Raw genomic sequence first — 18,825 nt, forward strand, 5'->3', positions numbered from 1 at the left:
TTCCAAATCCATGATTTTCGTATTTCTCGAAGGCACCTATGGTAAGTGTGCTAATTTCAATGCACTCTTCATCCAAGTTTACCTTCGAATATCAAATTTCTTGAAAACAGATTGCCGGATTCACCGGAAATGCAGATAGTTGATCCACCGGAAAAATTTGAGTTTGATGTTTAGCGCATCATTGAGAGAGAGGAGTGGTTGTCCGACCAAATGTATTGTGTCAGACGGTCTGACACAATACTTTCACTTAATTAATTATAAAAGTGGCAAATATGTTATTTTTATTGAGTTTGATTTGAGTTAATTAAATTTGGATTGGAGGATAAAGTATAGAGCTATTTACCTTAGTTTTTAATTGGATTCATCATTTTTCATAAATAGATTTGAGTCAAATTACCCCCTTTTTTAATTTGGATTTGAGTCAAATTACCCCTTTTTTTTTTTTTTACTTGCTACATTTTTCATAAATAGATTTCTCTTTTTACTTGCTACATTGCTTTATTTCGTAACCATGTACCGATATCCTCCATTATTTTTGCCATCTACCTCTAATTCTCATATATTCATCATTTTTCCATAAAATTATGGTTCCCACCACACCTTTTTTTTCATTTCCTAAATATTTATGCTCTCAACGATGTAGCAAGTAATTAAGGACAAAAAAATTACTTTTTACTTCAGTTTGAGTTGGTCAATATCGCTTCAAGTCCAAATCAGGTTTTCTAAGTTCAAGTATAACCTACGTTTGTTTTAGATAATTAGGTTTGATTAATTATTTTTGTCACATCTAATATAAGTTATTTAATTTGACCTTGGTTTTATACCAACCATCTCCATATACTTCCTCCGTTTCTTTTTACTCGCTACACTTCTCATTACACGGACTCTTAGGCAATTTTTGGAGAAGAGAGAGGTAGAGAGTAAAAAGAAAAGGGACCCATGTGGGAGGAGAGAGATAGAGAGAGTTTATTGCCCAAAAAAGAAGTGTAGCAAGTAATGCGAAACTTCCCATAATAGAAAGTGTAGCGAGTAAAAAGAAACGGAGGAAGTATGTGTTCAATATCTAAGTTTATTTCTTATAAAAAATTATTTAATCGAAGTCATCATCTATTTAGAAGTCATATATAGAGATGGGCATGGGCCGGATCTGGGGAGGGTCCAACTAGACTCAGACCCGTATTTTTTATTTGGACCCAGACCCGCCCCAGACCCACAGGGTCTATAAATTTTGGACCCTTACCCAGACCCAATGGGTCTGGCGGGTCTTGGGTCCAAAATGGGTCCAAGATGGGTCTCAAGTATATTTTGATTTTCTATTTATTTTTTACTTTAAGATTTTTTACGAACATTTTCTTTAGTAATTAAATGATATGAGACCAAAATAGTAGTTTAATTCTTCCACAAAATATCCCAAATAAAACAACCACAACAATGTAATACCAAAATGTCACAACTCACAATTGGTCTATAATAAGTTTAAGTTACTCAAATTCATAATAATAATAATTTTTTTTTAAAAAAGTCGAACTAGGGATTCGAAGTTCGAAGTGAAGCAAATAGAAACAGGAAGGTCGAAATTCGAAGTGATCGTCTCTGGCTTGTGTGTATATTTAGGGTAAAATTAATTTTTATATATTTTTTTATTTTTTTATATGTTAAAAAAATACACTGGGTCTCTGGGCCGAGTCTGGGTCTAGAATTCTCAGACCCGAACCCAGACCCGTTTTCAGACACTCAGACCCAGATCCGACTCGGACCCAATGGGTCTCAAAATTTTAGACCCAGACCCTTAAAAATAAATCGGGTCCAACCGAATCTGGGTCGGGTCCTGGACCCATACCCATCCCTAGTCATATATATGACATCTTATAAAGTCGTCGAGTTTATTTTAAAAAAGGTCATTAGTCTTATATTATGACTTTAGGAGTTAGTTACTCGTACGTCGTACCATATGTCATCTTATAAAGTTACTCGTACCATATGTCATCTTGTAAAGTTGTCGAGTCTATTTCTCGTTTGCTAAATTACGTCTTAGAATATCCTAGTAATGCCCTAATACGTATAATATATCGCAAATTCAGATTTTCTAATTTTAGATTTTAGATTTTTCCCCCTTTTTCATTCACTTTCCCTCTCAAGTCCCATCTTCTTCCTTATACCCACTGGACAAACCACCACTGCCGCACCATCGCTACACTGCTACTGGCGTCACTACCACCGCCATACCCCACCACACCATCACCAATCTTCTTCTCTCTCCTCTGTTTTCTTAATTTATAGCGATTTTTTTTAAAAAAAGAAGGGAGGCGTGCACCATGGACTCCCCATCGGTGGTGGGGCTTCCATGGTGGACGCCTCCCTTTTTTTTTTAAAAAATAAAATAAAAAAAAGCGTCCATGGTAGGCGCCTTACTGTATGGTGGAGCGCCTGCCATGGACGCCTCTGTATAATTTTTTTTTTTTTAAAATCAGTCTCCTCTAGTGTGCCGGTGGTGGTGATACGTGATGGTGGTGGTGATGCGTGATGTTGGTGGTGGTACAACGGCGGAGACAAACGTTTTGGTGTGCCGGTGGTGTGGCGGCGCCGGTGGTGGCGTGGAAGAAGGGAATGGGAAGTGAGTGAAGGGGAGAAAGAAAATGAAGTTGTATTATATGAATCTTCAATGAACTGGTGGTGGTGGCGGCGGTGTGGGTGTGGTGTTGGTGGCAGCGGTGTTGGTGTGGTGTTGGTGGTGGCAGTGTTGGTGGTGGTGGCAGTGATGGTGAAGGGAAAGGGGAGGGGAAGGAAAGAAGAGAGAAAAAAATGGAGGTATAAATATACAGTATAAAAATACTATATTTAGGGCGTTAGTAGGATATATTAGGTCGTCAAATAGCAAAATCCGTTTATTTTAGATTGGATATTAATCTTTGTTATGACTTAGAGCCTATAGGGTGCATTTTGTTGGGTTGATTTGGCTCGGGTCTATTTGACAACTCTAATTAGCCCACCAGGCCACCACACCTTCATTACCAAAGTCGTTGAGAGAGTTAAAAACTTAAAATCACTCTTCTTCTTCGTCCTCTATCTCTCTCTCGTATCTGGGTTAGGTAAGTAACAAAGTTTAATCCTTTTCAATTAGTAGTATTATATATCTTTGAATTCCTCAAAAGATCAACATACCCATTTAAATATAATCTTCTTAATGAACTAGAAATATGTCTGATTTCGTGATTTTTCTTCTTTGATCAGAAGTGAATTGAGGGCAAGTTTTAATTTTGGTTTGGAGGAGAGAGAAAATGCAGTTTTTTGGTGCAACAGAGATAAACCCATCACCACCAGCAGTTACAGCAGCTGGAAACAATGCACACATGATATATATATTCAATCGAAATGGGGTTTGTTTGCTTTACAGGGAATGGAATCGCTCACTTCGCACTTTGAATGTTCAACAAGATCAAAAACTCATGTTTGGTTTACTTTTTTCCCTTAAATCTCTCACTGCAAAAATGGATCCTGTTAGGTTATAATTTTCTCCTTTTTTATGGAATTTTAATTATGGGTTTTCATTGAAATTGTTGATTTTGTGGAATTTGATTGATTAGAAAACTACCCAGATGAGTAATTTAGGTTTCTTTTGTTAAAAGGAATTGTTTTTGGTGGGTGAATTGTTACATTTTGTTATTGTGATGTTTGCACAATGTGGAGAAGTTTTGGATCACTAACATTTGGATTGAACATGTTTTTAGTTTTGTTTGAATGATATATGTTTGGTTTTATAGTTGCATTTTGATAGATGGGATTATATTTGGAATATTAATGCTTGAAATTTGTAATTGTTTGAACAGTGCTGAAAAGGTTAACCTTGGGGTGCCTCAATTGCCTGGTCAAGGGTGTTCTTTTCACAGTTTCCGCACCAATACGTACAAGCTTAGTTTCATGGAAACTCCATCAGGAATAAAGGTAAATCGGAATGGTTCCGTCAACAATTGTGGAAATACATATTTTGGTTATATTCCATGGATGTTAGATGGTTGTTCTTTCTACAAGATAAATTTGTTCTGTGTCTTTCATTATATATTGTTATAACCCCCCATGTATATCTTTTTATGGCTCTTTTTTTAGTAGCTTTTGCTATCAGTAGTTTGGGAGGGTTCGACTTCTTAGCGGGTTTGGGTTCTAAAGTTTAGGAGTTTTATCTTGATCCCATGGTGCCAAAGATTTAATCTTAATACTGCTGCATGTTCTGCGCTAATAGTTAGCAAACAGTCATCTTCATTAATGCAGATGGACCATGCTATTCCAATCCACATACTGTCCTTAAAAGTATATGTAACTGTTTGGTTTCTTGGCCTTCTTGCTTTTTTGATTAACATATTTAGAGTAGCCATTGCCTATTGGTTTTGTAAATTTAGGGAAGTTCTCTAGAAATTGAAGTTATGATTCTAATTTTGCCAATAGAAGTATAGGATTGAAATAAAAAAGAAAATGACATGACGCAAATGTACACTAGTGTTAAGACGGGGGACTTGCATGGATGTAAGCTGTAATTTTGCAGTTAGAAATAATTAACCATGATTGTCAGATCAGAAGTCTGAACTTCATCTCAAACTCTTTAAAGAGAACAAAATCTTGAGTTGCTTAATTAAGGAAGAATTGATCCTCAAAGTTGTTTTCAGTGCATTAAAAACACCTTTGACCTTAAATTACATCTTCTTGCAACTGTTCTGTGATCCTAGATTCCTAGTTTTCTTTTATGGCAAGTTTCAGACTCCTTGTTCATCCATTTTCTTGCCTTTTTTATTCAATTTTTGCTTACTGTTACCCAAGTGTTACTCCCCTGCCGCCTAAGGTGGACGGAGAGAGTGATATCTGCATGCAACATTATCCGTGCTATTATGGAGATGTTATTACTTATTTCGCTGTCTTCTTTACTAGAAAGGCATAAATAGGCTTGCTGATTGATCAGAATTGAAAGCTAAGGACATCTGCACATCCATTCTTATAGATTTTGATTTCCTCCTAAGATGATGCTTTTAATATGTCTACCTTATTTTGAGGACCTCTGCCTATCTCTTTGAACTTCGGGGAGTCTTGTATCTATATCCATATTATGCACTGTCTTTGATGTGTGTTTTTTGAATTATTGTTCTTATATTGGTACTGATTCCTATGCATTTCATCTCTATTTGGGCAGCTTATATTGGTCACTCATCCTAGGACTGGTGATCTACGAGAATCACTGAAGTATATTTACAATTTGTATGTTGAGTACGTTGTCAAAAATCCACTCTATACTCCTGGAACTCCTATCAAGTGAGTGATTTACATTTTACATCACAGATTGAGTTATTGTTTTGGCTAGCTTTTCCTGAATAAATTTATCTGCTTTCCAAAACTTTTTCTCTAATTTTTAGTGCTCTTTATCCCTTAGCCTATAATGAGCTTTCGTGCTATTAAGACATACTGAATAAATTTGTCTGCTTTGTGAATATATATTAACTTGTTTAAAATGGCAAGATTGGTTTCATTATGCTACTTTGCTACGATGCTTTACGTAATGATATATACACTTGCGTTTTGAAATCGACGTTGACATACTTTTAGCTAGTGAATAAATTAAGACATCAATTATATCAGGTATCTTGTAAGCTCTTTACCCATCAAGGTAACCTTTTGTATCTGGTACTTCATCCGCTACTTTTGATAGATCTCGGGTAGACCTACTTCCTCCTTAAAAAGCCTCTATATTCTGATCTAAAAGAGTTCCTTTTTAGGCTTTAAATTACTTTCAGCCCTTGTTGGTTCAGCTGTAGGGAAAGGAAACATAAAGGATGCAATTAAGGTAGAGGAACGGGCACAATTTAAGCCATTCCATTCCTTTGTTTGGCTCACTGTAATCTTGAAGGAAAGGCCATGGGCTGATTTAATGCTAAAACAGATTGGACTCACATCTTAGCAAAATGTAACTCAATTATCATCGTAATTAACTTTTCCAGATGTTTGATCATAAAAAAAGAGACAGTTATAGACATAAAACTCACCAAAATGAAGTTGGTTACCCAGCAACAATTCTGAACGCTACCAATTGAATTAACACAATCTGAAGCTGTAATTTGCAGATCGAACAGCAGCACAAAGTAGGGAGAGAGATGTGAGAAAGAGAGCAGCGAGATGGAGGGAGAGTTGTGAGATGGGGAGAGAGAGAGAGATAGTAGTGTGAAATGGGAGAGAGAGGAGGTTGTGTCTTTTAAGTTTTAATTGGTTAGAGGAGGGTAACCTCTATGTTTCCGCAGGAAAAGGAGCAGTATCAAATTAAGAGATTGAGTTAAGATAAGAGATGGATTTGGTTATCTTTCTGACCCAACTAAACATGTGAATATGGAATCATTTATTCCATTCCATTTCTGGGCTCTTTTTTGCCAACCAAACATGGGCTCAATGTTGATCTTAGGAGAAGGCACTAGATTACAGTGTATATAGCATGAAAGATTAATGATTTGGTGTGCTTAAAGAGAATGTATAGCTGAAGAAATGTGGGAGTTAGGAAAGAGTGGAAGTGGTAACTTTTCATCTTAACTGGTATGAGTTATGATGCAAATGAGTATCGTTGGTCCTAATAGCATGTTAGACAGAAATAGGGCCTTCTGAACATTTATCTAGTCCTGTACCGTTATTCTAATAGCTAGCACATAGAATCTTAAGAGCTTCAAACCCTGTCCACTTTGCTCTTCCAGTCATACATAGTTGATTCATTTGAGTGCAGTGGCAAAGGGCTAACCCCCCGCCAAAAGAAAAGAATAAAGTTAAAGATAAAATAAGATCCAGCCCTGGACTTGATAATGTGTTGGCAAACTGACCTCTTGGGATGTGGGTAGACCAGATGTGGACAAGGGAAACCATATTGAAATTTTAGGGTCTCTTCGATATAGGACAATATAGAATGGGTAGGCATGACACATGAGTGGTCTAGGGCATGGACTAATTGATGAAACGACTAGGAACCTAAACTGAAGCAGATATTATGTGTAAGTCTCCGTTTAAGCATCAATAGTTTGATGTACTGGTGGCATCTGGTATTGAAGAAACCTGATACGGAGTATTCTAGAAGGGTTTTGGGCTTTTGGCTGCTTGGTATGAATTTTTTTTTACTCAAGACTGGAACAGTTCATTGAAGCTATAAATTATATGCTGTTAAAGTTTGTTTGGCTTGCGCTAGTCGGTATCTTAAACACTTTTTTCGTCTTCTTTCTTAGAATCTGAAGATCTACTTGTATGCTTTGATAACCTCATTTATTTGAAAAAAAATGTGCTAAAGAACTTGTCTCAGACGTAGTGGAGTAAATAGATTTCTCTGAACATGGGATGATACGAGCCTCAATTTTACAGTTCTTAACAACTTAGAGGACATGTATCTATAAGGACATTATGATTCTTTTTGCATCATCACATTGTCCAAGTGAAGCTGTAGAAGCACCTTAAAAAAAAAAAGTGAAGCTGTCAAAGTCAAACTTCCTTGCTACATCAAGTTAGTTTTGCTTCTTTAGTTGCCCATTATTTGCAAAGAATGAGAATCTGTTGTTTTCTGCTGTCTCTGAAAGGCATCCCTCAACCATGATTGTTTGCACATATATATGTTATCCCTCAATTCAGTCTTTTCTATCTAGTTATGTCTCAACTGGTCCAAATTTATGATGCTCTGACTTCGATCCGAGTTTGAGATGAGGTATATGGGTCAAGGAGTCAAAATTCTAAACTTAATATGCTGGAACACTATTACGAGTAGTTTTGATTAGGACTAGGGATGGGCAAGGGTAGGGTCTGGGTAGGGTCCAGCCGGACCCTAGACCCGGACTCTAAATTTTTTTGCAGACCCAGACCCGGACCCTAAGGGTCTGAAAAAAATGGACCCTGACCCAGACCCTTAGGGTCTGAAGGGTCTAGAGGGTCTAGAGGGTCCAGACTTAAATTCTTTAATTGGCCAAATTTTCAGCATTATTAATATCAATAATCATCTGAAATTCACATGACACAAACACAAAAAATCGCATGAAACAAACACAAGAATTTGCATGAAACAAACACAAACATATAAATTGAAAAAAAGAAACAAACACAAACTTATAAACTGAAAAAAAACGAAACAAACACAATTCAAAAACATATAAACTGAAAAAAACAAAACAAACATACAAACTAAAAAAAACGAAACAAACACAACTTACATAAGAGTTCAGAATGGGTGTTTTGGTGTTTTAGTTTAGCTATTAGTCTTTTAGAAAATCAGTTTGTTTTTTAAAAAGAGTTAAAATGTATATATTAAATACGTTTAGGGTCTAAGGGTTGGGTCTGGGTCCAAAATTTTAAGACCCGGACCCTAAAAAATTTACTTGGACCCGGACCCGGACCCGGACCCTTAGGGTCTGAAAAAGTTGGACCCAGACCCTTAAATTAGGGTTGGGTCCAACAGGGTCCAGGTAGGGTCCTGGACCCATGCCCATCCCTAATTAGGACACGTGCATGAGGATATATATATAAAAGAATAGTCCCTTTTGGCCAAAATCAAAGTGTCTCAGCATCCATACCCAATCACCATTTGGAATGTCCGAGCTGAAAATAGAGTCCGAGCGTCACGGGCACAAAGAATCGAACTAAAACCCCCCTTTCTCTAACCTGAAAATTTATTGAATGTTAACTCTTGATAAACCATGAAAAGTTTTATTAGTTTCATATCGTTGTCTATGGCTGTCATAGAAATATGATACATCCTTGCCTTCTTGGGTACCATCAAGTCATCAACTGATGAATTGTAGTACCTGACTACCAGTATGGTTGCAATCTACTAATTCTCATTGTTAGTCATAGATCCTTAGATGGATTCTTTCCATCAAAATAATGAATTCTCAATTTCGGGTATTGCTATTCATGTAATATTGCAAGATCCCCCCCTCCCCGAAGCGTGCTGATTTTCATAGTTTATATGTCCTGTTAAATTTTGTGTGTATTGCTACTAACCATGCAAGCATGTGATCCGGTTACTTAGGTACGAGCTGTTCAACACTACACTAGACCAATATGTTCGAGGCCTGGGTTGATGTCAGAAACGCGGTAAAGCCAGAATTTAGTGCTGAAGACAGGATTGCTTGAATCTGGTCAAAAGTTCCCTTGTGAATTTTTTTTATTTGGGCCTTCTGCAGGATATTGCGTTCACTTGAAAGCGAGCAAGACTAGTAAAATTTAGAGAAAGTTTCATGATCATGTATGTGGATGGAAATGGAACAAGTACAGTCTCTCGTATCACTTGTATGTAGGTTAAGGTTTGAAGGATCTAGGCATTCACCAGAAATATGAAATATTGTAGGTATTTGAGAATATTGCTACAGATACAATATTGTTCGTACGTCTACTTTTAGCAACACTGTTTTATTTGCAGCATTATCTTGTATTCTATTTTGGTTTGCTAGTTATCAAGTTACTAGAAATACGCAAACCTAGGGCTTCGAAATTTTTTCGAAACGTAGTTATCAAGTTATTTCGGTTTACTCGTTATCAAGTTTTTTTCTCCCAATTGTTGTTGGGTTGCCTTCTTTCACTCAAGTGGAGAGCTCAAATGGCCGCTAGGATGGAAGATTTAGGGTTTCAAAAAAAAATTTCTCCTTCAAAGCAATTCACGAGGTGGCTGCAGTTGTGAAAGATGCATCGACATCGGAAAAAAATCACTTGGTGGTTCTGCAGTTGGGTGGAAGCGACAAAATTAGTGATGTAGGAGTTAAATTTTTTATTGATGCTCTAGATCTGATATCTTGTTCTTGTAAGTGTCGTTTGGCTTATTATTTATATTAACTGTGTTGCCTTTCGGCCATCAAAAAAAAAAAAAAACGCAAACCACTCATCTATACAAATATATTAATAGGCGTGCGAAAGAAAGTCTATGTAACACGTGATACTCTCCTCAAATTTCTAATGCAAATGCTTTATGTTCATGTATACTCCTCACTTCCATTACCCATTAAAAAGTGGGGAGTTCAAGCTACTGTTCCATAGTAACAGTGCTTTGACGTCCATGCCCTTTACACCCCACATAACCACTTCCCTGCCCTCCCTTTACCACGTTCTTTTTTCCCCCTCCGGTTTTTCCTCTGAACCCTCCATCTTCATCCTCCTCAATCCTCCTTAACCTAGATAATTCCCCTTCATTTTCAACCAACGCCTCCTACTTTCCTCTCCATTCTCACTTTCTCAATCTTCTCTGTCTTTCTCCTCACCATTTTTTCTATCTCTTCTTTTTCGTTTTAGGCTTTGGTGCAAGAACAATTCAAGCGGTGGGACTAGGAGCCATGAAATCAGTGAGCAAATGAAGATCTTCGAATGAAGCAATTCATCTTCGACTAGCGCCTCCTGCTGTCCCTGTTCAGACATTTGACAGTAAGACAGGTACCAATGAATTTAATGTTCTTTTCTATTTTGCAATTGATCAAGAAATTCCCTTTTCCCTGCTTTAATATTCATTGATCTGCTATTTTGCAATTGTTGATCTTTGCATTTATGCTCTTGTTGAGTATTTGTACTTACTATATAGCATTTTACTTGAACCCAGTTCATAATCGACCATGAAATTGAAGAATTTGAAGCAAAATTAGCATACCACATCTTCATCGCCTCTTCCTTTTCCACCTCTAACCTTTTGGTCCTTTGTGATATACGGTTTTCCGGCGAACCGTTCATTTGCTTCTCTTTTCTAGAAATTTCGGGAGAATCGTTCCAGAAAATTTTCGAGCTCCGAATCACTAAGAATTTGTCCCAAATTCACTGTAAGTTTCGGTGTTTATTGTATTCTTCGATAATCATGTTCGTCAAATGTTGTGTTCTGTCATATTAGGGTTTGTATTCGAGTGTGAGTTTTGATTGTTTTGTTTCTAATTCTGTCAATTTATCTTGTTAGGGTTAGTCCTGATGTAATTTTGCCATTTAATTGGGAAATTCCTACAATGGTGCTGCACTTCCTTCGATTGCATCAATTGCGATTCTGACCTAATGCTCTGCGACCTATGCTTTATTAAATTATTAGTGATTCGATTTTTTCAATCATCCAAGTGTTCCTGGAATTTATTGGCTCAGGTATTACTCAAATTTATTCCGTTCTTTTTTTCAATTTTGCTTTACTTTTTTTTTTTTCCTGTTGTTTGCCAGCTGTTGTATTGTTTGTGTTGCTATCTCGTGTTGTATTGATGTAAAAAAATTCTGATTTAATTAAACTGATTTGCGTTATATAGCTGTTTTGGTTTGCTATCTCATTCATGGTTGGTGGAAACGAGTTATGGAACTCATTGCATCTGAATAGGCTACCACCCACGGGAGTGGGTATTCCAAGTAACCCTCCCAACTTCCTCTAACTACTGTCTGGCCATTAACCCACACGCACGTGGCTGCTTCATCACCTGGAACTTCCACGTCACCTTCACCATCTCCATTTCCATTTCTCTGTGTGCTTCTGCCTTCGCCATCTTCATTTCCCTTCTCTAACTTCCTGGTGCCTGCGATTCACCATCGTCACCTGCCAAAAATCGCATTTTCTACAATGCTTTACGAGCATTTTCTTCTTGTTGTTGAACCTCCTGATCCTTATCTAACTCGTGATGAAATTATTGATGGTTGTATCAAAACCCTAGCTCAAGTTATCGGAAGTTGATCTATTCTTCTTCTTCTTTCTCTCGTAATTTGTTGAATTTTACGTTAATTTCTGGAAAATTATCTGAATTTTACAAAAATTGAGTTTGTGTAATGAAGAAGAAGCTGAAATGAAGATTTATTCTGTTTCTACACGCCATTACTTTGCTTTGAGTGCTTTAATGTCCGACGAGCTCGGTTACAAGCTTGGAGGTATATGAAATTATAGTTTTTGCTTTGATAATTCTTGAGTTTTGTTTTATCTTTTGTATAATTGTATATAAATATGTGGGTTTAATTCATAATTTTATGTATAGTTGTTTTAGACCTTTTGTCATTGATTTTATGTGGGTTTACAAGTCGATTTCTGGCTTGAATTAATTATTTTAGACCTTTTGTCATTGATTTTATGTACTCTTAGTAGTAACCTTGTGGTGTTTAAACTTGCTTTTTTGCCCTGGCTTTGCACGTGTTGTTTTATCTTCTAAAAATACGATTAATTCGTGACTTTTTTTTTCAGACATAATTTACAGATTTTTCTCTTCACTTGGATGGAACCTCTTTAGGGTTTTTGGAGAACAAGCTTCCAAGATCTCTAATGGTAGACGATGAATACGATGATTTGGAGATGGGGTAAACTTTTATTTTGAATAATATTTATCTTTTGTTAAAGTAAATTATGCAAATTAAGGTTTTCATCTCATTTTTTCCGCATCTTTTTTCTTAACTTCGTTCACTTTCTATTAAGTTTGCCAGTTTAGGATTTATGTGTCTTCATGCGATTTCACCAACGAATTATATTATAAATTAGGAAAAATTGATTTCCAGAATGTTAGCCATATTAAAAAAAAAATAACTCGAGCGGCCTATAAGATATTGTTTTTGAAGAAAATAAATACTTTTAGCTCACTTTACATGTAAGGAAAGGTTATAATTTCGAGAGCTATCATAGTTACATAAAGAGCGTATACTAAAAGATTTAAGCGACTTCTTTTGGAAATGTCTTTTGGAATGTCCTAAAATTGTTAGTGGTCATAACTTGTGCATGTGCGTTTCTTGTGGATCGGAGGGAGGGGTTAGTAGTTTACCTTATCTATGTCCAGTTTCTCTCAGAACTAATTGAATATGCAATATGTGGTATTGATAAAATAGGACTTTAGTTGGTGGTGAGATGCGCTTGTTTTGTTGCTTATTGTTATTGTGTGTGTTAGGAGGAAAGGTATAACTTGGTTTCATGCAATTCCTTTCTTTAAAAATGAAGTTCAGGTTTCACTTCATTCATTTGAGAAACTTATGTATTATATACCTCTTCTTTTCAGCCTTCTAGCTAATAGAAAAATATAATCAATTAGAAAGATGGTTATGATTAATATTATCTGTATTTTAGTGGGACGCAAGAAGTTAAGGAATATACTTCCTCCGTTTCTTTTTAAGTGGAACATAGAGAAAGGGCACACCAACCAAGGAGGCTAGAGAGAGAAAGTAATTAAAGGTTTGAGTGTGGACCCATACAACCAACAATTACACGCTAATGACAAAGAAAAAGAGAGGGAACAACAAAACTGCCACATTTATTTCAAACTTTTGGCTCCAAATTTTTTTTTTGGAGATTCACTTACAGATTCTGGGGACCGCTCCAAAAAATTCAAACTTTGGCTCCATATTTTTTTAGAAGCCTCTATTTATACAGGGTACTAACTTTACCATATGCTCTATTTTTTCCCCTTCACTATTTTAGAGGGAACAAAATATTTTTCTCTATACAAATTCTCTAAACAATTACAATTATCACTTGCACACACAGCACTCCAAATTCAACCACTTGCACACACAGCACTCCAAATTCAACCACTCGCACACACATCACAGTAGATTAATAAGTACATGGATGAAGAAGCCTTTGAAGCATGGATTCTTTCTAGTGGAGTTGGTGATGACACCACAATAGGAGAAGAAGAGCTGCACTTCGAAGAACATATCAATGCAGAAGAAGAGGAAGAAGATAATGAGGTATGGTACTTCTCTGACCATGAGTCTGAAAATGAAGAACAAACAATGAATGAGTTAAATGAAGATAGGGGTAATGAGGAAGACAACAAAAAACCAAACACTTGCCCAACAACATACGAAGACAAATTGTAATTGAAATGTTTGCATCTGCATCTGATGAGTTAGTATTACAAGGGGACTTTTAACAACACTAAGGCAGAATAACACATGTAGTAGATCAACTATGAATAGGATATGGACTCTTGCTAGAAAGCAGAAAATAGATGGTGTAGAGGTCAATGTTGCAAGTAGGAAAATTGGAAATTGTGGGAGAAAGGTAAAATTCACAGATGATGAAGCCTTGAGAAGGGTACATCATACAAATACAGTACCAAACACACACCAAACACACACTGAAAACAGTAAATAAACCCCAAGATAACTCCATCACAACCACAGCAACTACATCATACACAACACAGTACCAAACACACACCAAAATCAGTCCATAAACCCAAGATAACTCCATCACACACCACAGCAACTACATCATAAAAATACAGTACCAAACACAACCAAACACACACACGAAATCAGTAAATAAACCCCAAGATCACTCCATCACAACCACAGCAACTACATCATACAAACACAGTACCAAACACACACCAATTACAAAAACTGAAATCAGTCCATAAACCCCAAGATCACTCCATCACAACCACAGCAACTACATCATACAAACACAGTACCAAACACACACCAATTACACAAACTGAAATCACTCCATAAACCCCAAGATCACTCCATCACAACCACAATTAACTACATCATACAAACACAGTACCAAACACACACCAAAATCAGTCCATAAACCCCAAGATCACTCCATCACAACCACAACAACTACATCATACAAACACAGTAACACAACACACACCAAAACACACTGAATTCACAACCACATCAAAATCATCATGCAAATCAGATCACACCACACACTAAAATCAGTACCAAACAAATATCACAAGCAACATTACAAAATTGCAATTTAAGAGATAAAAAATATCATAAAGAAATAATGAACGCACAAGTACTAATAAAGCATGAAACCAACAAATATCAGAGCCAACATTACAAATCATTCAAACACCACACATAAATTCATGAAAAAAAAAATTTAAGAGATAAAGTAAGAAACGCTTCACCAATTCAGAGCAAGACATGATTTGTCAATTTTTTTTTAATTTCCCAGCATTTTTAGGGCTTTCGGCAACATAGGTTGAAGTTTGAATTTTGGGGATCTCATCTGCAGACTTTTGAGGCGAAGATTCAGGGGACTCGTCAAATTGCAATTTTCTTTTACCCAAGCACGCAGATCTCGAATCCACCGTAGCTTCCACCACAATATCTTCTTTTTTCGGCAACACCAATTTGGATGTTGGTGTTTCAGAACCCCTACGCACGTAAGGGAGCTCAGTAGACGTGTAAGATGAACCGTGGTTGGCACGATCTATCAATCGCATCAGCCTCGATTCCTCCGAAGAATCCATATCATCACAGCCAAACAAGTAATCCGCGGTAATCCACGAAGAGACATAATTAAAGCAGCAAGTAGAAGCGACAGAAATTTAAGAGAGATCAGTTTTCAGAGAGAAGAGAGAGATGAATCAGAGATAAGAGTTAGGGTTTTTGAGTGACAGAGGAGAAGTTCAAGATTTAGGGTTCTTGAATGAGAGAGAGATGAGTGAGAGGCTGGAATGAATTGTGTAGAATGATCGAGAAAATGGTAGGTGGGGAATGATTCCAAGAATAAAAAAAAAGGAGGGAACCCTAATGTAATTAATGATTGTTAGGTTAGTAGTTAGAATAATTAATAAGGTAGGTGAGTTAATTGTAATGGCAATATTGTAATAATTCAGTTTTTTTTTTTCCATTTGTGGAAGTGTGTCACTTATTATGACTATTCCTTAATAGGAAAGTGACTCACTTAAAAAGAAACGGAGGAAGTATATTTTTAGGTGTTTACTACTTACCAGTCTTTTTCTAAATGTTGCTTAAAGAACAATTTCTTTTGGTGCTGGCTTCTTTGTTTTAATAGGATGGCAAGTAGTGTGAATGATATTGGAGTCATATGGATTCCTCGTACTGTTGAGGTATGTAGTTACTCTTAGATGTCTAACTTGTGCATGTTGTTCCCTGTTACTGAGGTTTCTTTAATCTGCGTAGTGGATTTTGGCCTACATTATCAGTTGTTTCATGTTTGTGCAGAGGACTCCTGTTCTTGGTTGGATTTTCCAGCAGCCATGCATTCGTATCAACTTTTTTTTGGTCACAGTTTAATCGTCGTATATGAATTTCGAATTAGCATTTCTATTTTGCTCATATGAAGTATCTTTTTTTCTTCTCCTTTACAACTTCTAGAATGTTATTGTTTTAAGTTACTAAGATTGTTATGATGTCGTTATGGACGTAATAACCTAATTTTTCTAGGTTTAGCTCACTATAAAGTATCTAGGTAGTCTAAGCTTGGGCCTGACCTCCTCTACTCTAGAATGGGTACTTTTTCTAGATCACACACCCGTACATGTAACCAATGCAATATGTTTATTGTCTTTTGTACGTATATGTGTATTCATGTCCTAAAATGTCGAAATTGTGTCGTTTTCGTCTCCGTACCCGAATTTGAACCCTTACCCATACACGTCCCTGCCCAACTTGATATCTTAGCATTCTTCTTCATATGGCTTACTCGCATTCCTTACAATACTTCACATCAGTGGCGCTTTTCTGCAACAAATCCACCTCGCTCTCTCATTTTGGTGACGTATCACAGGCGTGGCAAAAAGGGTAGCCAGGGAGGACAAGGGAAACAACGGTCACCTGCAAGATTATCATAAATGACAGAGGATAATGAGGAATGTCAGAGGATATTCTGAAATTATAGAATTAACTGTGATGTATGGTGAAGGTGGCATTTAGGAGGAGTAAAAGGGAAGTTGTAGTTGGCTATAAATAACAGAAGGAAGGCAAGGTGAAGGCATCCAGAGATTGTCGGTTGTTATTGTCGTTCTTTTGTAGATAATGTTGTTGCGGCATCTATTGTGATATGAAGCATATGAAGTTAAAAACACTTGAATATGTGACTTTTAACGACTCGTTAAATCTTTTTGTTAAGAAGTCGCTTGATTGAATTAATAGAATTAGAAATAGAATTCGATAGTGAGATGAGTAATCTTCTTACTATCTGCAGGGTTGGGGTCAAAGCAGATTTGTCTTCTCAGATTTCTCAAGTTGAACCTCTGGTTTGAGGTGATGATCAGGGTCCTCGTTTGCATCATGAAGATGTAATGAAAGCACCTAAAGAGAGTGTGAATGGGGTTGTTCTTTGAATGATGAGAAGAGGGAATTTGGCAAGGATCATTGTAGTACATCCCGTGGTAAAGATGTCTACGAAGTTATGCTTAATATCTCTACTAATAAAATCAGGCACTCTGTTGAGGACGGCTCACACTCATTGAGTCAGACTCGAGGTCAGTGTCTGAAGCTTGCTCAATTTACTTCCCTTGTTTCAGTCGGTTGATTGTTTTCTTCTATGTCCAGTTGTTTTTTCATTGGATTCTATTGAAGGAGAACACGTTGGTGGCTCTGACAATAGTTTGCAAAGTGAAATGAATATATTAACTACAAGTGGTGCACCTTGCTTATTAGGGAAAGCACAGGAACTACCTACATTACATCCTTCAACAAGGCTGTAACTTATACACTGGTATGTGGGTGCTCTTTCAAATCTTGCACGAAAAGGTCATAGCTTGATTTTTATTTACTTTGCTCTGTATGCACAGTAAGTGGATGTTAGTATGGTACATTCATGTACACGTTAATCAAGTGACATTACAAATTGTAATTTCTGCAACATACTCTTAAACAGATTAATTTTAATAAAAAAAAATTAGTATACATCTCGACATATCATGAAATATATGTGCTATTTGTGTATTTCTGATTTAGAATGTAAGTGAACTTTTGAAAACATCTTATTGCAGTTCAATGCAGAATTCTTTCTGCAATCATTTTCAGTTGTTCAGTTGAATTGGTAGTTTTGGCTTTGTGGAAGAAGGCATTACGAATTTGCAACTCTTGGCTGCCACGAAGTGGTCTATCCGATAGCTCTTCAGGAAAGAAGTCCACTGGTAAAGGAGCTGCAAGTTCTTCCTTAGAAACAGAAGACACCACAGACTTCATGAATCCTTCCTCGGTATCTATCTGGGCCGAGCAAGGCTTTATTAATGCATATGATGGAACAGAAAAGCTATTCAAGTATCTGCAGGACTTGTATTGTAAAATTTATTTTGGGATTATTTTATTGAAAACTAAACATTTATCTTATAAACCAAATCTATAAACCATTTTCTCTCCCCTCCCTTGCACAAATAAAACAAAAACTAATGTAGTGCTATCTAACCTCTCGAGTTACGCACTTATGCTACAGTAAATTGATATCAAATTGAAAAGACAAAGAACAACAATAACATAAGGATAAAATGAGACAATAAGCGAACTGAAAGATTTAAGTAGAATTGGAAAAGAGGAGACAAACTTTGATCTCTAAATTGTAGAGGTATAGTCATGGACAAAAAAAAAACAAGAGACAGAAAGAAAACTAAGAGTTTGAGTGCAGCTTCCTGAAATTGGAGAGGATAGAGTGATTGAAGATGGGACTATAAATATCTTAATCATTTCGGAAATTGTTGTAGAAGAGGAGAGAAAGGGGGGGGGGGGTTGTAGGAGGGAGAAAAAGGTGTTCGGTGATGGTAGTACAGAGCAAACAAGGTTAGTGATGAGTGGGGGTGGTGGCTTGCGCAGGAGGGAGAAAAAAGTGCTCGTGTCATGCGATAGGTGGTGTTGTTCGGTGGTGGTGTCTCGTGAAGGAGAGAGAAGAGTTAGAGATATATAGTTGGGACTGCTCATAAATAATCCCGAGTTGGGACTGAAAATGACGGAACGTCTATAGTTAGGATTGTCCTATCAATTTTTCCTAATTTATAACATAATTCTTATTTTCTCTATATTTGTATTAAAAATATAATTAGTGCTCAATACTCGTCCCAGACAATATTCTACTAAGATCTGCCAGCAGATAGCTTAAGTTTTGTCACTTTGTTGTATTCTTTAATACAAGTAATATAC

At 36.6% G+C, this 18,825-nt stretch overlaps 1 protein-coding gene and 1 long non-coding RNA gene across 3 annotated transcripts; both read left to right on the forward strand.

Annotated features, from left to right (window-relative positions):
• The first annotated feature begins 2,933 nt into the window (after window positions 1-2,933).
• LOC104905303 (uncharacterized) lies at window positions 2,934-9,469 on the forward strand. Its single transcript, XM_010693793.4, has 5 exons — window positions 2,934-3,089; window positions 3,232-3,502; window positions 3,828-3,942; window positions 5,177-5,295; window positions 9,023-9,469. The coding sequence occupies exons 2-5, from the start codon at window positions 3,279-3,281 to the stop codon at window positions 9,072-9,074; spliced, it is 510 nt and encodes a 169-aa protein (XP_010692095.1). The 5' UTR covers window positions 2,934-3,089; window positions 3,232-3,278; the 3' UTR covers window positions 9,075-9,469.
• Window positions 9,470-15,305: 5,836 nt separating this feature from the next.
• On the forward strand, window positions 15,306-18,062 carry LOC130591367 (uncharacterized). Of its 2 annotated transcripts, XR_008969227.1 has the most exons (4): window positions 15,306-15,791; window positions 16,959-17,168; window positions 17,239-17,404; window positions 17,682-18,062. It is a non-coding gene; the product is annotated as an uncharacterized LOC130591367 (long non-coding RNA). The 2 variants fall into 2 exon arrangements; XR_008969226.1 differs by having other exon boundaries at window positions 15,666-15,791; window positions 16,959-17,404; window positions 17,682-18,060.
• The last annotated feature ends 763 nt before the right edge of the window (window positions 18,063-18,825 follow it).

This window comes from Beta vulgaris, chromosome 1, assembly GCF_026745355.1.
Source record: "Beta vulgaris subsp. vulgaris cultivar EL10 chromosome 1, EL10.2, whole genome shotgun sequence".
NCBI lineage: Eukaryota > Viridiplantae > Streptophyta > Magnoliopsida > Caryophyllales > Amaranthaceae > Beta > Beta vulgaris.